We start from the raw sequence: 24,886 nt of genomic DNA on the forward strand, positions 1-24,886 counted from the left end.
TTTTACATTTCATAGGGAATTCAACCATAGAATTCTGCTACTCGGTCCTGTAGTTGATCTGCTTTGCTTTCACACTGTAAAGGAAATATACCAAGTCTGATGTGAAGTGGCCCCAGACCCAACTTTTCAGGTGGTCTCAGTCCATTTATTTGGTCTGGACCAGAGTTTGATTGATGTTGAACTATCAGTCAGCCTTAACAAATCAAATCAAATGAGCAAACTGCACCAGACAGGTCAGGTGTGAATACACCCTAAACCAAACCATGTAACATGTATTAATGTTTAGCCCAGCATCTTACTGTCAGTTCTCCCAGATTTCACTACCTAGGTCATGCTAGTAAGCCAGGTCATGGAAGTAAGTCTGTTAGCATATGTAATAACTTGCCTTCTGAATAATTAATGATCTGCAAAGTGCCTGTCATTCAGGTATAAAGGTTTGACATCCATCTGCAAAGAGAGGGAACACATATTCCATTGTTGGTGGCTGAAGGACAGAGGACGTTTTATCAGTTTGTAGCATTTTGTAAGGGCTTTATAGGCCTCATCAGTAAGAAGTCACAGCTTCACACTCACATCCATCAGCATCCAATTGCAATCCTCAGGAGAGAATGAAGCAGTGTCTTCTAAAAAGCCTCTGCCATGTAGAGGTGCTGAATCTGCAATGAGATAGACGATCATCACAAATTGAACGTTGGAAATAAATAAATATATTCAGCAGCTCCTGCACATACTGCTTCACACTTCAACACACAGTAGTGTGAGGGTTGGTTTATGGTCTCCTGGACTGAATCTCAGTGGGAGAAAGTTAATATACACAGTTCTTTAATTCTTTAATTCCAATTTTGACATGATGTTCTGTGACATGTAGGGGAAAGACTTACAGCGCACGCGTGCAAAACAGAGAGACAGAGAGAGTAGTTTAAGGACATGCATCCCAGATGAAGGCTGTTGCTCCTCCATCTCTGGGCTCATCGTCTGCACCAGATCCACCAGAAATGTGGCTACATACACATTATTTGAAATGATCCCATCCCATGTTGCATTTCAGGATTATATTCTGAAATATGTACATTTGTAACATTTTGTTTCACACATTTCTTATTGTCCACTGCAAAACTGCATGATGTATGTCACATTCACAGACAATTTATAGTGTTCAGTTGCTAAAAATACATTCATGCTTTCTGTCTCAAACCTAACCTCTCTACTGATAACTGAATGTTTAATATATGTATAAATGCTATGAAATTATTATGAAATGAATGGATTTAAATCAGGGTAATCATCATCATGGTAAATCAGGTAAGTTTCATCATTGACTTCCCAAAAATGAAAGCTGTTAATGAGATCTTTTGTATTCTCTGCTTTTAGAGCAGTCCTAAGACATCTGAGAGTATATATTTAAGCAATATCACACAAGAGGGAGTGATGTTGTACTGTGATATCGTCACGGCTGTGATTCGGTCGAAGGCACAAGGCCGCAGGCCTGCGGCCTCGTGCACAGTTTAACAGTTAAATAAGCAAGGCTGATTAAGAAATGTTGAAAAATGAGGACAAAATAGATAATTTAAACATTTTATTTGTCTTCCGCCAACAAAAATAGTTCCCTCAGGACTCCGCTGTCACCGTTGCTATGTAATGCAGACATGGTGCGCCAGGCACTTACTCTTTATACACATTTATCTGCACATTTCCATTAATTGTGCAGCCAGTGAAATAAGTCTGTGGTGACTGCATGGTGGACTGTGGCTTCACAGGCACAGCCTACTCTGCCTTCTGATCTGACAGTATGTTGCTTTTCTCCAAGTCATTGAGCTCCGCTGATGAAACACTGACAGACCTGGATGTGTGCTCAGATGGATTCAGCTTCTTCTCTCCCTCATCTTCCTCTGATGACCATTCATAGTTCAATTCAAAACTTATTTTAGGACTTTATCTCCATCTTTAATATGGGAAACTGGGAAGGCAGTAATCAGAGGAAAAATTATATCAGACTCCTCCTACAAGAAGAAAAAGGAATTGCAAGCAGAAAAAAACATTGAGGAAAAAATTAAACAACTAACACAGGAATATGCAAACAATCCAAGTGATCAAGTATGGACCCAATTACAGTGTACAAAATCGCAACTGGACAATATTCTATCAAAGAAAACTGAATTTATCATACAGCAACTAAGATATAATAATTTTGAACACAGTAACAAATCAGGAAAATTTTTGGCTAATCAGCTCCAACGCAATAAAGAACAATCTCTGATACCAACAATCCAGGGGCCGTCCGGAAATTATACAAAATCTCCTCAGGAGATCAATCAGATTTTCTATTCTTTCTACCATAACTTATATTCAACAGTAAACAATCCAAACCCAGAAGATATTCAGGCTTTTCTCGATAACCTAAATTTACCTCAGTTATCCACGGAACACAGAAATATGTTAGACGCCCCCCTGACTATTAATGACCTGCAGAGCGCATTAGACAAAATGCCAACAGGTAAGGCTCCAGGTCCAGACGGCTTTCCTGCCGAATTTATAAAACATTTCTGGACAATATTAGCACCACTTTTCTTCAGGACAGTGACAGAGATCAAAAAGAACGGAGGTATAAGACCTCACATGAATACAGCAGCAATCAAATTATTACTAAAGCCAGACAAAGACCCCACACTTCCTTCTAGCTACCGTCCTCTATCACTAATCAACAGCGATATCAAAATTATCTCAAAGGCACTTGCTTCTAGACTGGAGAAAATAATCGCATCAATAATTCATAATGATCAAACGGGCTTCATTAATGGCAGACACTCAAGCAATAATGTCAGAAGAGTTCTTAATCTGATAAGTAAAGCACAACGCGTTAATACAAAAGCAATTATTTTGTCACTTGATGCAGAAAAAGCCTTCGACAAGGTCAACTGGTCCTTCCTATTTGCCACCCTGAGTGGATTTGGCTTTGGAGAGTCATTTATCCAGTGGGTATCAGCCTTATACAATTCCCCTAAGGCCACGGTCACCACCAACGGGATCACATCTAAAAGCTTCATTTTGCAGAGAGGAACCAGACAAGGGTGCCCACTCTCGCCTCTACTGTTTGCAATATTCATTGAACCATTGGCTATGGCAGTCCGTCAGAACAGCAAGATCATAGGTATCCATTCCGCCAATTCAGAGCATAAAATTAATCTATATGCCGACGACATTTTACTTTATCTACAAGAACCGAAATCGTCTTTACATGAAGTATTTAATCTCATAACACATTTTTCTAAACTCTCGGACTACTCCATCAACTGGTCCAAATCGACAATAATGCCAATAACGGAGAACTCTTGGAATCCTGCAGACCAAAAATTTTCTCTCCCTGCGGGCAACATAAGATATCTTGGCATAAATATTTCACCCAAACTATCAGACCTGGTCCACCTGAACTTTAGCCCGCTGCTAGATAAGATCTGTGGTGACCTGAAGCGCTGGAATAATCTTCCCATCTCCCTCCTGGGACGAATAGCCACAGTTAAGATGAAAATTCTACCCCAAATTAACTATTTTTTTTCCATGATTCCATTCACACCCACATCAAAATGGTTCCTGTCATTAGATTCTGCAATTATAAAATTCTACTCAAAGAACAAAAGGACGCTCCTAACTTTAAACATTACTATTTAGCTAACCAGTTACAGTACCTATTGAAATGGTTATATCCTAACGAAGACTACAACTCCTGGCTCGAACTAGAACAGGCGGACTGCAACAATATAAAACTCTCTGACCTCCTGTTTATCACCACTACACTCAGACGTCATAACTGTTTTAAGAACCCAATGATTGCTTCCACCTTATCAGCCTGGTGGAAAACACTAGAAATCACAAACTCTCAGATAGAACCTTGCTTGCTCTCTCCAATTTGGCACAACCCGGATTTTGAAATTAACAAAAGACCTCTCCATTTTAGCACATGGGAGATGAAGGGAGTAACTCATCTCCATCACCTTTTCCAAGACAATATACAAACTTATTTTAAACTTTTGAAATAAGAAATGGCAATTTTCTACAATATTTACAATTGATAAAAACAATCAAGAGGAGAATTCCAGCGCCTCAGGACACTTTGCAGCCACCAGAATTTGCCAAACATATTACAAAGCTTTCTCCGAGTAATAAGAAGAACCTTTCTAAGATTTATAAATTACTGTCAAAGACCAGTTCTATACATTTACCAACTTTAAAATGGGAAAAAGAACTGGTTGTATCACCGGACCCTGACTTCTGGACTCAGATATGCAAAAATACATTTAAGATGACAAGACACACTAATATACAACTTATCCAATTTAAAGTACTCCACAGAACACACATCACCCAACAAAAGATGAATAGAATGGGCTTTAGTCAATCTGACACATGCACTCAGTGTACTCAGAACACTGCAGACACCTACTTTCATGCACTCGGCCGCACACCAACGGGCGGGTCGGATGGGCTGGTCGGGGGGGCGGGTTGGATGGGCTGGGGGTCCGGCTTTGGGTCTGTGGCGGTCTGGGGGGGTACTGGCGGGGTTGCGGGTTGGTCTGTGCTCCTGCGCGTCGGGATTCGGGGGGGCTGGGTGGGGCCCGTCGTCCGTGCACCCTGGTGGCGCGCCTTGTCCTTCTGCTGGGGGCCGATTTGCTGCGGGCGGTGTGGCCCAGGTCGGGACCACTGCGGGGGACCGACGCTGCAGTTGCCAGGGGGGCAGGGTTAGGTGGGGGCCCGTTGGGTTTCCTTGGGGCCCGCCTGGCCCGCTGTCCATGGGTGCTGGGGGCCTCGCGGCGCCGGGGTCTGGTTGGCGCCACCTCCTGGCCCCTCCCATCCATCCCTCCAGCCCTTGGGCCGGGCCTACACTGGCCTGGCCTCCTAAACCACATTTAGTTCACTCACCACACATTACACAGTTTTAATGCACCACATACACTCACTCTTCGGGGTGCAGACCACGGATGGATTGGGGGGCTTCATAATGGGGCAGGCTATGGGACAGTGGTGTCCGGTAGCCCTCCATGCTGCCCCCCAGCCCATCCTCATCTGTTCTCCAATTTTAAAGCACCACATACACCTACATCTTGGGGGACAGATGGGAACAGGTTCCAGGTGCCTTATGGCTGCACGGGCTGCAGGACAGCAGTGTGCTGTAGCCATCAGCCTTGCCCCCACCTGTCTCCTATGTCCCTCAATTTTAATGCACCACATCACACTTATGGGCACTCACATTCCCATTCACGGTGTAGGGTTAATGTTTCTCCGTCAGGGATTGGAGAATCATAGTAAGAGGGGGGGTGGTGGGTTTACACACACTGTAGATACGCATGGCGTGGCTAGTGGGGCCCGGCCCTCCTGGGCTGAGGGTTGGAGCCAGGGAGCCCATTTACATCATGGTGGTTTGGCTGGGTTCCCGGTGTCTGGGGGGTCCCGTGGCCCTGTGGCGGGTGGGCCGGGTGGCGCCCTGGGGGCTCTGTGGGTTCCTGCCAGGGTTCTGCCTCCTGACCGGCTGTGGTTTATGGGCCCTCTGCTATGGGGTCCCGATGGGGGATTGACTGCTCGTGGCGGTCCGCTCTCTCCTGTGTGTTGGTGGGGGCCCGTCCTGGGGGGTTCGGGTGGGTGGCCCTTCGCGGTCCCCTGGTTCCCGATGCGCCGGGGACATATGCCTTGCAGTATCACCGCCTCCTTGCCTCCCTCGTCCGCCCGGGCCTGGGTGGGCTCTCGTTACTGTCCGGTCCGGCATCTGCTGGTGGCCGGCGCCTGGTGCGGGCCCGTCCGGTGCGGTGCTGGTTCTCTCCCCGGGGGCGGTGCCGGGCCCCCGCGCCTGGCTCCTTGGGTTGGGGGCGGTCCCTGGGTGCGTCCGTGGGTGGGGGATGGGGGTGGGGGCGGGCGGGTGGTCGGGGGCGGGTGGTGGTTGGTGGGGGGTGGGGGCGGTCCGCGTCGGGCGGTGGGTGGGCGGGCCCTCCTGCCCCGCCTGTCTGGGGTGTGTCTCTGGCTCTCTGGGGGTGCCGGCCTTCGCTGCCCCGGGTCCTTGGGCCTGCGTGGTGTCCTGCAGCCTCTGTGGCTCCATGGTCTTGGGGTCTGGGCGCTCCTGCGGTCTTGGGGTGCCATACCGCCCCCCTTCCCCCGCAGGGCTGGCCCTGGACCCTGGTGATGGTTTTCATGAACACATTGGGAGGGTTCAAATACACACATGCATGTTCGATACTTCAGCTCCGTGACGCATCGCAAAGAACCGATGGGATCACTCCAAAGGGGCCCACTTGCTTCTCAAACCTACCACACCGCGCTGGCAACTCTTCTCTGCAATCGGGCTTTCCCCCTCCGCCAAGACTCTCACATTTTTGGTGTTCAGTATAGACTTCTCTTTTGTTTTTGTTTTTCAGTACAGTATAGTAGACATGTATATGTTTATTTTCGATAATCTGCATGGAGCACAACCACCTCAAGGCCACAATACATCAGCTACACTGCCTGTTTCTCCCCTGTTTTTTTTCCGTTTGTTTGTTTATTTGTTTGTTTTTCCTCCTTCTTCTCCGCATGCACTGTCGCTATATAACTCAGGACTTAAGCACCTGCCCCTCAATCCCCCCTTGCTTGTTTCCTTACTTTCCCCCTGACACACTTTGGTGTATCACGGCCCTCTCTGACTCATATTAGGAAGTTTTTCCAATAAAGGCTGATAGGCTAGTCTCCAGGGAGGGTGGGTGACGGTCACAACTACGCATTATGGGTATTAAATACTTGACTGCAAGATTAACAGTGCATCAATCTTCACAAGAAGCTTACACCCTTTAGTGGCGCTAAGCTATGAAGACCAATGCAGACAAGTATAAAAAAAAAACAAACAAAAACTTATTTTAGGAAATAAATCCATATTTTTGGCTATTTTACAGTGGATGAATTATTTAGCCTACAACGCAACTGCTGACCTAACTGACACTAACCGTCAGTTTTGATTTGATTGTTGATTGCAATCAGCTGTGAGGTGGAGTGATACATACACAGTGAAATAACCGTGATGTTGTACTCCAATATCATCACAGTTTTACTGTCTCTCGACCAATCAGATTGCAGGGCCGGAACTAACTGTTGTATAAATATATATATATATATATATATACAGTACAGGCCAAAAGTTTGGACACACCTTCTCATTCAATGCGTTTTCTTTATTTTCATGACTATTTACATTGTAGATTCTCACTGAAGGCATCAAAACTATGAATGAACACATGTGGAGTTATGTACTTAACAAAAAAAGGTGAAATAACTGAAAACGTTTTATATTCTAGTTTCTTCAAAATAGCCACCCTTTGCTCTGATTACTGCTTTGCACACTCTTGGCATTCTCTCCATGAGCTTCAAGAGGTAGTCACCTGAAATGGTTTTCCAACAGTCTTGAAGGAGTTCCCAGAGGTGTTTAGCACTTGTTGGCCCCTTTGCCTTCACTCTGCGGTCCAGCTCACCCCAAACCATCTGGATTGGGTTCAGGTCCGGTGACTGTGGAGGCCAGGTCATCTGCCGCAGCACTCCATCACTCTCCTTCTTGGTCAAATAGTCCTTACACAGCCTGGAGGTGTGTTTGGGGTCATTGTCCTGTTGAAAAATAAATGATGGTCCAACTAAACGCAAACCGGATGGGATGGCATGTCGCTGCAGGATGCTGTGGTAGCCATGCTGGTTCAGTGTGCCTTCAATTTTGAATAAATCCCCAACAGTGTCACCAGCAAAACACCCCCACACCATCACACCTCCTCCTCCATGCTTCACAGTGGGAACCAGGCATGTGGAATCCATCCGTTCACCTTTTCTGCGTCTCACAAAGACACGGCGGTTGGAACCAAAGATCTCAAATTTGGACTCATCAGACCAAAGCACAGATTTCCACTGGTCTAATGTCCATACCTTGTGTTTCTTGGCCCAAACAAATCTCTTCTGCTTGTTGCCTCTCCTTAGCAGTGGTTTCCTAGCAGCTATTTGACCATGAAGGCCTGATTGGCGCAGTCTCCTCTTAACAGTTGTTCTAGAGATGGGTCTGCTGCTAGAACTCTGTGTGGCATTCATCTGGTCTCTGATCTGAGCTGCTGTTAACTTGCCATTTCTGAGGCTGGTGACTCGGATGAACTTATCCTCAGAAGCAGAGGTGACTCTTGGTCTTCCTTTCCTGGGTCGGTCCTCATGTGTGCCAGTTTCGTTGTAGCGCTTGATGGTTTTTGCGACTCCACTTGGGGACACATTTAAAGTTTTTGCAATTTTCCGGACTGACTGACCTTCATTTCTTAAAGTAATGATGGCCACTCGTTTTTCTTTAGTTAGCTGATTGGTTCTTGCCATAATATGAATTTTAACAGTTGTCCAATAGGGCTGTCGGCTGTGTATTAACCTGACTTCTGCACAACACAACTGATGGTCCCAACCCCATTGATAAAGCAAGAAATTCCACTAATTAACCCTGATAAGGCACACCTGTGAAGTGGAAACCATTTCAGGTGACTACCTCTTGAAGCTCATGGAGAGAATGCCAAGAGTGTGCAAAGCAGTAATCAGAGCAAAGGGTGGCTATTTTGAAGAAACTAGAATATAAAACATGTTTTCAGTTATTTCACCTTTTTTTGTTAAGTACATAACTCCACATGTGTTCATTCATAGTTTTGATGCCTTCAGTGAGAATCTACAATGTAAATAGTCATGAAAATAAAGAAAACGCATTGAATGAGAAGGTGTGTCCAAACTTTTGGCCTGTACTGTATATTCTGTGCTTCTAGCCTGAAAGGCTGAAACCGTGTTGTTTTTTTCTTTGACTTTTTTTTCTTCAGAAATGTTTTCACAAATTCCTGGGAGATGTCACATTGTAGACACATAAAGTTGCCACTTATGATTGGAAGTTGTGTGCAATGCTGCTCAAGAAATATAACGCCAATCAGCCACATGTGGGTGCTAAAATGAGGGCCCCAAAATTTATTTTGAAAGGCAGCATCTCTCACACTGTAAGTCTTATTGACTTGAAATTCAACACATATGTGCAGCTCAGTGTGCTCTGCCAAAAACACACAAGAACCATGAAAGTCCTACTTGAAATTTTCTGCCATTATGAACACATTTTTTAACATCTCCTCCTGTAATTCCGATTGGTACCAACCTGTCTGATCAAGCTTTATCAAAAACATGGACGTAGCATAACACAAATCAGACTACAAATCAGAAACTGACTGTCCAGTCATTATAAAGCTTGTAGAATAACTTCAACAATAATGTTTAACCATGTGTAACATTTAGATTTTTATGAAAAACACATTTTTGACTTCTGCTCCTAAACTATAGGTCCGGTTTGTACCACATTTACTGTGAATCATTATTGGACCAACCTTATCAAGATTAATTGAAAGCTTGTTGATATCTCACTGGGTTTTGAGGATATTGACAAATGGGCCTCTAGTTTCCTGGCACGGCGCAGGGTGGCTAACCCCGCGCAGAGCTAGTTTCGAGCAGCGCAACCCAGGCGCGCTCAGTTTGGTAGTTTGGCAGACCGAGGTGTGCTGAGACAGGTGTGGCGGCGCAGCAGGGGGAGGTGTCGGCAGATCCAGCTTGGCGCAGTGACAGTTTTGTGCCAAAAGGCTTCGCCGAAGGTGCGCTAAAAGCTCACCAGCTGAAACCAGGTCTACTGTCAGCGCAGGCGGAGCGCAGCCGGTGTAAGTGGAAGTTTGGCTGACCGGCAGACAGTGCGCACGCGTCACCAAAACCTCACAGGCAGGTTTCCAGAATGTCAGGCTCATTAAAAATGCAATAAATACCCCCAAAAAACACTATTCAATGCAACTATCTGCAATCAGCACATAAATGTATCTCTATATCGACTGTCCCGTCACATCTGATGTCAGATCAAAGGGGATTGGCACCGTTTGGCAAGTTTGGCACACATAGTGGAAACCCAACCTGATTTGATTAACACAGCTGCAAAGTAATGAGTTTACATCCCTCTCAGCCAACCACAAACAGCCACAGAATCAGATAGGGAGTATATATTCAGCATCTGTCATCTTAGAAAAGTCAAAAGAAAAGAAACAGAGTGAGACTGCGAGAGAGAAAGCACTGGGCAATGGTTCTCAATGTATCCGGGCAACATTGATTTACAATTGTGGTGACCTCCTCCCAGGCTACCTTTGCATCATCAGCCCGTGGAGGTCTGCTCGCAGTTCCGTATATTCGGACACTGCGAGCTTGGACCTCCCGGACCAAAACATCAGTTTCCTCCTGGGAGAAGTTTGGCCGTCTGACGCTGCTGCTCTCTTCCGCCATGGCGAATTGAATAAACTCTCATTACGCCTTCGCGCAGCATTTTTAAGGGCGAGGAGAGGGGCTCATTTGATTGGTGTGATATGAATTGGCTGTGTAAAACCCAGGTGCGCTGCGCCTCCGCCTCGCCCGGTCTGCGAAACTAGAGGCCCTGAACAAAGGGACCTGGCTAAGCATATAAGTAGACCTAACGCCATAACCATTGGGCCAGTCGTGGTGAAACTTGTAGGCTAAGTCCACATACAGTATATACCTCAAACATACCCTGATAGATTCATCAAAATCAACTACTAGAGGGCACTACAAATGTAAAACATTGGCATGTTATAACACAAATCAGACTATAAATCAGAAACTGTTTGTGTAATCAATCCAAACCTTACAGAATATATATATATATATATATATATATATATATATATATATATTACATACAATAATAATGTTGAATCAAATGTTTAAAATTATTTTGAAATTGCTCAATGGGGGTGTCACCACTTCCAAACACGTTTTTTTTTTTTGCCTGGCATGAAACGACAGTTTGTCCATCATCAAACATTATCATTTAATGGAGATGTTAAAACATGTCTCAAAAATGTTTTTGCAAATGACCAATAGAGGGTCATAACATTGCTAAAGGAGTCGGTGGCTTAGTGGATAGAGCAGACACCCCACGTACAAGGCTGTTGCCGCAGCGGCCCAGGTTCGACTCCAGCCTGTGGCCCTTTGCTGCATGTCACTCCCTCTCTCTCCCCCTTTCATACTTGTCTGTCCTATCAATTGAAGGCTTAAAAATGCCCAAACAAAAAAAGAAGAAGTGCACGACCCAGCACAGATTAAATGAATAACCTTTGTCCAATCAATCTGTTATCTTTAAGCTATCTTTATTTTTTTCAATTCAGTTCATTCATCTTCTAACCGCTTCATCCTCTTGAGGGTCGCGGGAGGGCTGGAGCCTATCCCAGCTGACATCGGGCGAGAGGCAGGGTACACCCTGGACAGGTCACCAGACTATCGCAGGGCTGACACATAGAGACAAACAACCATTCACGCTCACATTCACACCTACGGACAATTTATCAATTAACCTAGTCCCCAATCTGCATGTCTTTGGACTGTGGGAGGAAGCCGGAGTGCCCGGAGAGAACCCACGCTGACACGGGGAGAACATGCAAACTCCGCACAGAAGGGCTCCCACGCCCAGGATCGAACCGGCAACCCTCTTGCTGTGAGGCGACAGTGCTAACCACCACACCACCGTGCCGCCCTCAGTTCAATTCAGTTTTACTTATAAAGCCCAGTATCACAAATCACAATTTGCCTCACAGGGCTTTACAGCATACGACATCCCTCTGTCCTTTGGACCCTCACAGCGAATAAGGAAAAACTCCCCCCAAAAAAAACTTTAACAAGGAAAAAAAATGGTAGAAACCTCAGGAGGAGCAACTGAGGAGGGATCCCTCTTCCAGGACGGACAGATGTGCAATAGATGTCGTACAGAACAGATAAACATAATAAATTAACAGTAATCCGTATACTAAGAGAGACAGAGAGAGATGCAGGACAGGTGTCATAAACTGAGATTAAAGATCTTAATCCTTCACAGCTTTCAAATTCTAATGGTCCATGCTGGCTTGAATCCCGGAACTGTCGCTTACGGCTATATTTTGCATTGTATTCATCATCAAGATTCAAAATATCTTTAATTTCTCAAGTATTTCCAGAAAATATTATGGTGAAAACCTCATGAGATAAAATGCATTATAAGCTGACTGTTTCATAGAAAATCACATCAATCTATGCTTTGGCTGGAGTCAGTAATAATAGATTTAGGCATCCAACTGTAGAAAAGTTAAGTGCATTTGAATGGACGGGGGAACTGAACGAGTTATTCTACTGCTGAAAACAGCCTCACAGAGCCACCTGCAGTGCTGTATAATATTTGTATTGTTGGGCATTATTTATCTTTGTTGGATTTAAGTTGACTTAATATTTGTAAACAGAACCACAGAACCACTGTGCTTGGGGCTGAGAGCCATGGAACGAGTAGGGCAATTGAAGGGTATTGAGACACATACATAGTTGTTGACATGGAAATTGCTGACATTAAGAATAGCACCAGCTATTATCCTTTAATGTGTGATGGAAATGACTGATCTAAGAGCCCGACGTTGTGCTAGACTTTTTCGTCGCCGGTCATTTTGACCGACAGGGTCATAAAAATCCGGTCATAATCTATTTTTACTGGTCATTTTAATTTTCGTTTTTAAATGATAATAAAGATATTCAAAGACATTTAGTTTTCATTCGTTCGTTTTTAATAAATCCAACAAGCAAGTTATAAAGTGTGCATTAATAAGGACATGAACGAAAAGATGAACAGACATCCACACACTCGTGCCATTAGGCTTCGCCCTGGACACACCGGACGGCACTAACGCGTCCAATATGTCCAGGGCGTTATGTAGTTATGCCTGTAGGCTCGGTGACACAAAATTAAAATTGTAATGAAGTGATTAGGGTATTGAAAAATGTGTTTGGTTATGCACTGTTGTGTTTTTTTTAAAATATAAACACGGTATTTTCTCCTCACGTTCCACAGTGCTCGCTGTTGTTATTTTATTGTGAAAATTGGCCGGATTCTCTCGTCTTTTCTGTGTCCGACTTTCTGTTTGGTACGATCTGCTTTATCCAGGTTGACAGAAGCGCTCGCGGCTCGCGTGAAAAATAGACGAGACGCCAAACTGAAGCGCTGCCTCCGCGGGCGCTCTGCTCTGCTCAGCGGCCTGTGTGGACAGTCAGATAGGTTAACATGGGCGCTGATTGAAAACTGCCTCCGCTGCTGGGCGCTGCGCTTCGGTTCTGCGTCCGGTGTATCCAGGGCGTTATGTCAACAACGCTACATAAAGCAGATGAATGACTTTTTCTGTGCAGTGTGAAAACGGCAGCCACTTAAACCACTGACTGTGCACTCTGCCGCCAAGTGGGCAGGGGTGGTAATTGCAACCGGTCAAAATGACCGACGGCCTTCAGATTTTCCAGTCATTGTTGTGAAAAAAACAGTCAATGACCGAGAATATCCGGTTAACGCGACCCCTGCTAAAAGCTCACTGGCTCAAATAAAGCATTGCATTTTATATACACTGTATAAAACAGTTAGGAGTTGCCATATGTGATACTGTGATACAGACATCCAACCCATTCACATTCCCAGAGCATTGTTTGTCACGCCCCTCATTGTTTCATACCAATGCCAGAGGCACTCTTTGGCATCTCTATTGTCCCTTTTCAACACTTTTACGCAGGTTTTTTAAACATGGGTTAAGAATCCTTTCTCATTGGGGTGTCGGTAGCATAGTGGATAGTGCCAGCACCCCATGTACAAAGGCATTGCCTCGCTGCAGCGGTCGCAGGTTCGAGTCCGGCCTGCGACCCTTTGCTGTGTGTCAGTCCCCACCCTCTCTCTGTCTCCCCATTTCACACACTGTCCTATCCATTAGAGGCAAAAGCCCACAAAAATAATCTTTAAAAAAAAAAAAGAATCCTTTCTCATTGTAAATGCCTTTGCATTACACAAGTATGTCTTTCTGTTTTTTTTATTGGTGTGTCATGTTCAGTGTCATGGAACACTCCAGGTAGGAGGTTCAACAAACTCCTAACCCTAATCCTGAACTCTGACTTGACTAACCCTGAGATGGGAAACTCTGAGTATCCGGTTCCAGAACAGCTGATTTGAATTAGTTCAATCAACTCTGAGTAGGTACACCTTGAGTTAAGCGCGTGCACAACCACAATAAAAAGCCATTATCAATGGAGCCCCGATACCCCGATTCACCATGGCAACCGGAGGAAAACAGCGATCAACTTATTTTACACCTGTGGAATTGGAGGTGCTCATGAATGCCTACAACGAATATGAGCATATATTTCATAAAAAAAGTAACACTGCTTAAGCTGCCAAGGAGAGAGAGGCGGCATGGGAGAAAATTGCTGCCCTAGTCAACGTGTAAGTTTGAATGCACTAGTCCATTAATTTAACATTTAACCACACTTAATTAAAATCGTAGCATACAGGTGAAAAAGTGGTGGAGTGGTTTTGAATAAAATCTGATTTTCATGTAGGTACAATCTCACAGGGGAAAAATGCATTTGGAAGCAGCTTAAAATGAAATATAAAAACATAATTCAAACAGGTAAGGCATATTTGACACACTGCAGACGTGCACTCTCATCAGAGCAGCAGATGCTTTTTTGTGAACGGTAGATATGTGTGTAGCTATATATATATATATATATATATATATGTACATATATATATATATACACACACAAATATATATATATATATATATATATATATATATACATACATACACACACACACACACACACACACACATATATATACAGTACAGGCCAAAAGTTTGGACACACCTTCTCCATTCAATGCGTTTTCTTTATTTTCATGACTATTTACATTGTAGATTCTCACTGAAGGCATCAAAACTATGAATGAACACATGTGGAGTTATGTACTTAACAAAAAAAGGTGAAATAACTGAAAACATGTTTTATATTCTAGTTTCTTCAAAATAGCCACCCTTTGCTCTGATTACTGCTTTGCACACTCTTGGCATTCTCTCCATGAGCTTCAAGAGGTAGTCACCTGAAATGGTTTCCACTTCACAGGTGTGCCTTATCAGGGTTAATTAGTGGAATTTCTTGCTTTATCAATGGGGTTGGGACCATCAGTTGTGTTGTGCAGAAGTCAGGTTAATACACAGCCGACAGCCCTATTGGACAACTGTTAAAATTCATATTATGGCAAGAACCAATCAGCTAACTAAAGAAAAACGAGTGGCCATCATTACTTTAAGAAATGAAGGTCAGTCAGTCCGGAAAATTGCAAAAACTTTAAATGTGTCCCCAAGTGGAGTCGCAAAAACCATCAAGCGCTACAACGAAACTGGCACACATGAGGACCGACCCAGGAAAGGAAGACCAAGAGTCACCTCTGCTTCTGAGGATAAGTTCATCCGAGTCACCAGCCTCAGAAATGGCAAGTTAACAGCAGCTCAGATCAGAGACCAGATGAATGCCACACAGAGTTCTAGCAGCAGACCCATCTCTAGAACAACTGTTAAGAGGAGACTGCGCCAATCAGGCCTTCATGGTCAAATAGCTGCTAGGAAACCACTGCTAAGGAGAGGCAACAAGCAGAAGAGATTTGTTTGGGCCAAGAAACACAAGGTATGGACATTAGACCAGTGGAAATCTGTGCTTTGGTCTGATGAGTCCAAATTTGAGATCTTTGGTTCCAACCGCCGTGTCTTTGTGAGACGCAGAAAAGGTGAACGGATGGATTCCACATGCCTGGTTCCCACTGTGAAGCATGGAGGAGGAGGTGTGATGGTGTGGGGGTGTTTTGCTGGTGACACTGTTGGGGATTTATTCAAAATTGAAGGCACACTGAACCAGCATGGCTACCACAGCATCCTGCAGCGACATGCCATCCCATCCGGTTTGCGTTTAGTTGGACGATCATTTATTTTTCAACAGGACAATGACCCCAAACACACCTCCAGGCTGTGTAAGGGCTATTTGACCAAGAAGGAGAGTGATGGAGTGCTGCGGCAGATGACCTGGCCTCCACAGTCACCGGACCTGAACCCAATCGAGATGGTTTGGGGTGAGCTGGACCGCAGAGTGAAGGCAAAGGGGCCAACAAGTGCTAAACACCTCTGGGAACTCCTTCAAGACTGTTGGAAAACCATTTCAGGTGACTACCTCTTGAAGCGCATGGAGAGAATGCCAAGAGTGTGCAAAGCAGTAATCAGAGCAAAGGGTGGCTATTTTGAAGAAACTAGAATATAAAACATGTTTTCAGTTATTTCACCTTTTTTTGTTAAGTACATAACTCCACATGTGTTCATTCATAGTTTTGATGCCTTCAGTGAGAATCTACAATGTAAATAGTCATGAAAATAAAGAAAATGCATTGAATGAGAAGGTGTGTCCAAACTTTTGGCCTGTACTGTACATGCAGTGTGTTTTCAGGTAGGGGTGTCCCCGACTAAGAATTTTCATAGTCGAATCTGATTTGACAGATTTTTCCTTTAGCCGACTAATTGTCGAATCATGTTGTTTTCCCCCTCATTGATTAATGAGCTCATTTGCGTCAGTTTCCACACCAGAGAAAAGAGCTAAAACACCCAAATAAACAAATTTAATTTTTCAGTTGGCATAATAAGATAATAATAATAAAAGTAAAAGGGTTATCATTTTATCTTTATCTTTATTCCTTTCACTTCATCAAGGCATGATGCTCTAGATGAGCGCAGATGCGCTGCAGCCTCATCCATGGCTTTAACAGGAGTCGTTTCTGACTCGTCTGAACTTGCCATTTCATTCACAAATAAACATCCAAAAACATCTTCAAAAGGTTTAGAAACAGTTTTCCTTCTTTCTGACTTTAAGTTACTTCATTAATCAACTCAGGTTCACACAAGTTCATCCACACGGATCATGCGTCACCGCTCTCAATTGTTTGGCCACGTCGGACATAAAGTAGCCAAATAAATAATCAGAGTCTATCAATCAATCAATCAATCAATTTTATTTATAAAGCCCAATATCACAAATCACAATTTGCCTCACAGGGCTTTACAGCATACAACATCCCTCTGTCCTTATGACCCTCACAGCTGATCAGGAAAAACTCCACAAAAAAAAACCCTTTAACGGGGAAAAAAAAAACGGTAGAAACCTCAGGAAGAGCAACTGAGGAGGGATCCCTCTTCCAGGACGGACAGACGTGCAATAGATGTCGTACAGAACAGATCAGCATAATAAATTAACAGTAATCCGTATGACACAATGAGACAGAGAGAGAGAGAGAGAGAGAGAGAGAGAGATGCAGGTAATGACAGTAGGTTACAACAACATTATTGAAAGTAATAATATTATAGTTATAGTTCTGGCTACTGTGGTACAATATGTTGAAAGTATGTATTAATATCTGGCAGTATACATGCGTGACAATAGTCATATGTGTATAATAACAGTAGAAGTATGACTAATGACTAATGATGGCAGCAGCAGCAGGAGGCATCTGGCAGGACCACGGCAGCAGCACAACCACACACGTCACGCTGTCCAGGCACCGCTGTGATATGAGTTAATCTGAGAGACAGTGGAGCACAAAGGCTCCGGAGAAGAAGCCGAGTTAGTGACATCCAGAATGGCCGAGTTAGCAAGATGCAGTAATAGAATACGAGAGAGAGAGAGAGAAAGAGAGAGAGAAGGAGAGAAGGTGCCCGGTGTATTATAGGGGGTCCTCCGGCAGACTAGGCCTAAGTCAGCCTAACTAGGGGCTGGTACAGGGCAAGCCTGAGCCAGCCCTAACTATAAGCTTTATCAAAGAGGAAAGTCTTAAGTCTAGTCTTAAATGTGGAGACGGTGTCTGCCTCCCGGACCGTAACAGGAAGATGATTCCACAGGAGAGGAGCCTGATAGCTGAAGGCTCTGGCTCCTGATCTACTTTTGGAAAAGAAAACAACCAGCAGTGAAATTAGTTTCAAGACACTTCAGGTAAACGAATAATCCTTAAAAAAGTTTGATTTGAGAGCACATACCTCCTCCAAAGTGTTTGTTTATGCGCTCCGCCACCGTAAATCATCACCACATGATTCCCGAGTGCGGCACCACTGCTGCTCACCGCTCCCTCAGGGGATGGGTCAAATGCGGCTCACAAATTTCACACACTACCATAAATTAGTAGCTATACTGTAGGCCTCTGGATTTTTAACAAAAAGAGGAAAAGTTAAGCCTGAATACTTTTTTTATAGGTATGGAATGAAAACATTAGATTATCATATTTGGGTTCATTTGGGCAGGGACATGGCCAGCCAAGGATTAGTGTTTGTGTGTCTGAATCAGATTAATCCACCACCATGTATGTGTGTGTGTGTGTGTGTGCGTGTGTGTGTGTGTGTGTGTGTGTGTGTGGGTGTGTGTGTGTGTGTGTGTGTGTGTTGAAGACCTGAAACATGACATTTGGCCTCCCCTCCTCAGGAGCGCTTCAGATTGAGAACAGCGAGGAGTCGGACCAGGGCAAATACGAGTGCATGGCAGTGAACAACGCCGGGACTCGCTACTCTGCTCCAGCTAACCTTTATGTTCGAGGTAAGATCCCTCTTGACCCTGACTGACCCCTCCCTGCCACTGAGGTCACCACCTTTAACAGTAAGGTCCTCTCTCATCAACATCTGCACCGTTGCTCTGACTGCTGACTGCTAATTGGAAATCTAGCTCCCTTGATTCAGCTGTATTCAGCAGTAAAAGTCAGGCTTGTTGATGCCCGTTCAGTCTCTGCTGTCCCACTGTCATTTCCTGCTCTTTCTGTCTCCCTTTCTGTAATGCCTTTGTCTCTTGGATAGTAATTTGTGTATTTTGCTCCAGTGTCCTGTTAGTTTGCTTGCTTGACCTGCTTAACCTCATAATTTTTGCCATACTACCTTCTATGTTGAACAACACAGACAGGAAATTCCCCAGAAAGCTGGCTCCAGTTGACTGGATGTGCTGCAACAAAAGCCAGCAGAGTGAATTGAAGCCTTCTCATAAGTAGGACCTGTCAATAAACAACTCAATTTCCCTCAACTAATATGAGGTTCTCAAAGGCAGTTATCAAAGCAAAGGGTTTATTAATTACTGCTTTACTCTCTTTATTTGATGTTCAATCATTCCTTATGTCCATACGAGACAAGAAGCATTACCCGTAAGGAGCAATGACGCTTTATAAACAAGGGACAAAATCTGCTTAAGAGATTAATTTTAAATTTGAACCTTTAATTGCTTCAACTATTGGTTGTATACAGTAATGTTCTTCATCCTAGCTGCTGTTAATTGCTGGTCCTGCCACCAGCCTACATGCCATTGGCAACTGGTGAGGCAAGGGAAAATCACATCTAGCACTGAGGCCATCAGCACTGGTGCCCCTCAGTGGTGTGTCCTCTCACCACTGCTCTTCTCCTTCTATACCAATGACTGCACCTCAGGAGACCTGTTTATTTCCTAAAGTTTGCAAATGACATAGTGGTAATTGGCCTCATTCAGGACAGTGACAAGTCTGCACACAGATGGGTGGTTAAACAGCTGGCTTTGTTCTTTTCCTACGAGCAGGTTTAACAAATGCTGAGACTAACCCTGAACTCTGAGTTGATGAACACCTAGATGGAAAACTCTTGAGTTTTCAGTTTCAGAACAGTTGATTAGAATTAGCTCAGTTAACTTTGAGTATGTTCACTCTGAGTTAAGCTCATGCAAGGTGAATGAAAATGCCATCATCAATGAAGCTCCAATACTATGATTGACCATGGCAACAGGCAGTAGCGTAAGGTAGTTGCAACGGACCCCAGTAAATGCTTTTATGATGTGCTCGATAGTGTACGCTGTTGTGCAGGTATTGTCTCACCACATAATCAGAGACTTGACATTGGATAACATTAACATACATGTTACCCAGCAATCGTCATTGTATAACAATATATCACAAAAAATACCAAAGAAAAATTATGAATTTAATTTAACAATTTTAATAGTTTATGATAGTTTATTTGGAGCACATCATTTTGTTATAGATGCTACTGACTTTTTTTTTTACTAAAAAAGAAAAACAACATGACAGAGATGGGTTTGCCTTTTTCAAGGGCATATATAGCAAATGGTACTGTTTTTAATGGAATAAGAGTTGTTCTTTGCTAACAAGCATATTTCCAAGGTGGCAATCACTCATGAGGGCCCATTCTCCACCCAATACATTGCCCACTGCCTGCACTGTCTATATTTATATCTCTGGCAACAGGCAATGAAAAGCAGAGCCTCCATTCTAATCCAGTGGACAAGGAAATGATAATGCATGTACATGCTGGCTGTGAGTCTGAGTCAGAGCTGGGATAAGTGTGATTAAGTTAATCAGTCAATCAATCAATTTTATTTGTAAAGCCCAATATCACAAATAACAATTTGCCTCACAGGGCTTTACAGCATACAACATCCTTCTGTCCTTTGGACCCTCACAGCTGATAAGGAAAAACTCCCCAAAAGAACGCTTTAACGGGGGGAGAAAATGTTAGAAACCTCAGGAAGAGGAGGGATCCCTCTTCCAGGACGGACAGACGTGCAATAGATGTCGTACAGAACAGATCAACATGATAAATTAACAGTAATCCGTATGACAAAATGATACAGAAAAAGAGACAGAGACAGAAAGAGACCGAGAGAGATGCAGGACAGACAGTAATGACAGCTTACAACAACATTAATTTAAGTAATAATATTTTAATAATAATTATGTCAATTGTGGTATAATATGTTGTAGGTATATATATGATAGTATATGTATGTGACAATAATCATATGTGTATAATGACAGTAGAAGTATGACTAATGATAACAGCAGCAGCAGGAGGCATCAGGCAGGACCACGGCAGCAGCACAACCAGGTCACACGATCCAGGCACAGCTGCAATATAAGTTAACCTGCCACACAGTGGCACACAAAAGCTCCTGAGAAGAAGCCGAGTTAGTGACATGCAGTTATAGGCCGTGAATGTTAGCAAAGGAGAGAGAGAGAGAAGGAGAGAAGGTGCTCGATAAATCTATCTAAAAATTTATTGATAAATACAACTGTGTATCATCCGCATAGCAATGGAAATTTACAGAGTGAGCGAGCGAGGGACAATCTTCACTCCACCGCTTCCTCAGCCGCTCGCCTGCCCCCCCCCTCCCTCAGCTCCGCCTATCTTTTCTGAATTTTTTTAAATCAAGCTGTGGGCGGTGTAATGCCCAGAGAGGGGGGGGTTAGTTCCCCTTTAAGAACTAAACTGGATAAAAACAAATTCAGAATACGGGCCAGGAGCACGGTACACTATAACAAATAAATGTGGCTGTGAGGTTTTCCAGGTCGGATGTAAAAGACTAAGAACAAGGCTTTCAAAGGAATTATAATCTAGTTTAGGTTTAGGGCTGATTAACAGACTAGAGTTAAAAATGGCTGCAACTCCCACTCCTCAGCCGCTGCCTCGAGGAATGTGGGTATTATTATGACTGGGAGGAGTGGACTCATTTAGACTAACATATTCATCTTGACACAGCCAGGTTTCAGTGAGACTGAGTAAATCAATATGATTATGTGATATTAATTTGTTTACTAACACTGCTTTAGACGATAGAGACCTGATATTTAACAGTCCGCATTTAATTCTCCTGTTTTGTCTTTCTGTCACAGAAGAGGTTTTAATTTTTATTAGGTTGTTTTGCACAACTCCTCTTTGTTTAATTTTAGATTTAGATAATTTAGATGGTCAGGGGGCAGACACCATTTGTATAACTCTATGGGTGGGTAACTGCACTAGAAGCTGAGAGAAGCATGTAAGACTATGACTCTGATTCCTGGTCTCAACTCTGGGTTGTCAGGGTTTTGAATTACTAATAAACTTGGCCAGGTTTCTAGATATGAGAGTGGCTCCATCCAAAGTGGGATGAATGCCGTCTCTCCTAATCAGACCAGGTTTTCCCCAGAAAGTTTTCCAATTAAGTTAACACAACTGAGTTTCATTCAGTGTTGTCTGTCAATTCATTAATAGGCCATAGCCTACATTACATATTAAAATTTGTTTGGCTTTTATCTGAAGTGGAAAAACACATTCATATCAAAGACAAGGACATGATGAAAAGCTCACAATAATAAGTAATAATGTGTTTGGTGATTTGCACTTGCAAAGGCATCAAGGTTAAAATACAATAGATTTAACAATTTAGATCTATTTCGATCTTTGCTCAACAGGATTCAGTGTTTTTATTTCAGCTACTTCAACAAAAGTGTAACAAGTGCATTTAAACATGATCATTAAAATGTTATTAAAACATGTTCAGACTATGCAGCCTATTTAAAGAACTCACTTTCATTCTGCATCTGCACCACCGTCCTGCTCACTCAGTACTTATATCCGGTATTTAGGACTCAGTCCTGGGGCACTCTATTGCCACCAGCCAACTAACAAGAGTAAGTATCGAAAGTAGAGCATTCAAAAATTAAATTTAAGTTTTTAAAAAGTAAGATAATGATCTTACACTTTGTGGGTTCCCACAATCCATAATTACTTTGTGTCCTTGACTGACCGCTGTTTTCTGCTGTATTGTTTTGGCTTTGTTTTTCTTGAAACAGATATGACGTCACATGACTCTCACTCTCAGAATAAAAGGAGAAACTTTGTTTCACCTCATCATCCTATATTCAATTAATTACAGTACAGAGACAAAAAGTACTTGATATTCAAACTAATAAACCTAATTGTTTTTTGTAAATATACAGTCATTCTGAATTTGGTGCCTTCAGCACATTACAGAAAAGCTGGGACAGGAACACTTTGGAAAACCATTGTCAGTAACTCCAGTTATTGCTGCATTTACAAATACAGGTAAAGACTCGAAAACACAAAGTGAAAGCCATATATTAACAACATCAAGAAACACTGCCCAGTTCTCTGGACCCAAGCTTATCTGGAATGGACTGACACAAAGTAGAAAAGTCTGCTGCGGTCTGAGACTGACCAGTCCATATTTCAAACTGTTTTGGGAAATCATGGACATGGTGTCCTACGGGCTAAGGAGTAAAAGGACCATCCACACAATTACCAGCTCAAAGTTCAAAGCCAGCATCTGTGATGGGATGGAGGTGTGTTTGTGCCCATGGCATCATGGGTAACTTGCACATCTGTGAAGGCACCATGAATGCTGAAAGGTATGTACAGGTTTTGGAGCAACATATGCTGCCCTCCAGACAACGCTTTTTCAGGGACATCCCAGCTTATTCAAGCAAGACAATGAGACACATTCTGCATGTGTTTCAACAGCATGGCTTTGTAGTAAAAGAGCGCAGGCACTAGACTGACCTGCCTGACATCCAGACCTGAAACCTTTTGAACATGTGTGGCACATTTTGAAGCACATAACATGACAACAGATACCCTGGACTGTTGAGCAACTGAAGTTGTATATTAAGCAATAATGGAAGTTATTCAGTTTGTTTATCAGTTTGAACATTAAATAACTTGTCTTTGGACTGTATTCAATTCAACACAGCATCCCAACTGTTTAGAAATTGGGGTTGTTAATTAAATGTATTTGATCAGAATCAGAATCAGAAATACTTCATTGATCCTGAGAGGAAATTCTGATTTATTACAGTTGCTCCAATGTAAAGAATAGTAAAATCATAAGAAGTAAGAATAAAAGTTTGAAATAAAGTATGTAAATATAAAGCAATAAAATAAAATATCCAGTTGAAAAATATATATATATATAAAGGTAATGTGCATTAAAATAAAAAATAAAATGTGCATTATTTTACCATGTTTATAAAAAATTAAAATATTAAATAAATATCATTACTGTGCCAGGGCTGTAACTGTGAAAATTTAACTACTAATATACATCAATAATATTGCACTGCTAAATAATTGCACAGAATATTGTGGCAGTTAAATTATTGCACCCAATAGATAATTATCAATTATAAATGCTGTAGGTTAAAAAGGTCCAAATGCCAGTCTACTGACTCAGAGCTGCTGACACTATGAGGGAGGAAGTTGTACAGGTTGATGGAAACCAGCAGGAATGACTTGTATGTAAATACAGCACAATACTGGCATAGTTAAAGTAGATGACTGCAAGATCACACATGGAATACTTTGATGGCTTTGTTGTCATTAGGTAGTGGGTAAGTGGACCAACAGGACAGTCTCAGTGTTCTACTTTAATGCAGTATTAGCTTACAATGTGTTCTTCCATAGAAATGAATCTGTACTTAGTTAGGACTGGGCACCTGGCAAAAGAATTTCCAAGGTGAGTGTTTGACTAATCCTATCAGGCACCATGTTTATGTGTTCATTGATTACAAGGCTCACAGGCTGAGCTCGCTCAGAGTCAATAGGCAGAATAAATGTAGGCAGTAACACACTGTCACTTTGTGTGCTTAATGAAGTCTGGTTGTCAGCAAGCCTCAGCCTCCTTAATGCTGCCTTAATTCACAGGCTCAGGACAGGAAGGGCAATGTGAATGTATGCAATTTTATGTGTTTGTTTGCTTCTGTGTGTCCATGTGTGAGGGTGCTGACTAGAAAAACTCGAATAGTGCTGTTTTTTTTAGTCAGAGTTAAATTAGCAATGATCTTACTGTGTCTCCTTGCGCTTATTTGAGATACACCTTATGCTTTGTGTGTGATGGGTTCGCATTATGTACCGTGTGTGTGTGTGTGTGTGTGTGTGTGTGTGTGTGCTTGTTACCTCACTGCAAAGGCTTTTGTCTCTACTGTGATTTTCTCACTCATTAAAGGATAAGCAGATATTTGCCTGTTTTACTCTCTGTGTTTCTCCTTGTCTTCCTTCTCCTACTCCTTATTTTGCCCCTCTCGTTTGTTTTTTCTTTTTCACTTTATCTTAAATCCCTTCATCATCATTGCACCCTGCCATCCAAAAATACAATCCAAATCTCACCACTCAGATCAACGGGAAGGTTG

The 24,886-nt window shown here is 42.9% G+C and overlaps 1 protein-coding gene across 13 annotated transcripts in view; it reads left to right on the forward strand.

The window, feature by feature from the left end:
• ptprfa (protein tyrosine phosphatase receptor type Fa) overlaps positions 1-24,886 on the forward strand; it is an 888,655-nt gene that overhangs the window by 228,624 nt on the left and 635,145 nt on the right. For 10 of the 13 annotated variants that reach the window (XR_013491747.1, XM_078169090.1, XM_078169094.1 and 7 more), the window contains 2 exons: positions 18,382-18,492; positions 24,871-24,882. Coding sequence is in view for 12 of the 13 variants with exons in the window: in XM_078169090.1 (XP_078025216.1) it covers positions 18,382-18,492; positions 24,871-24,882 (123 nt within the window). In the remaining variant the exon portion in view is untranslated. The remainder of the gene's footprint in view (positions 1-18,381; positions 18,493-24,870; positions 24,883-24,886) is intronic. The other 3 variants (XM_078169091.1, XM_078169104.1, XM_078169093.1) reach the window with 1 other exon arrangement.

The sequence above is a fragment of the Epinephelus lanceolatus genome, chromosome 6 (assembly GCF_041903045.1).
Source record: "Epinephelus lanceolatus isolate andai-2023 chromosome 6, ASM4190304v1, whole genome shotgun sequence".
NCBI lineage: Eukaryota > Metazoa > Chordata > Actinopteri > Perciformes > Serranidae > Epinephelus > Epinephelus lanceolatus.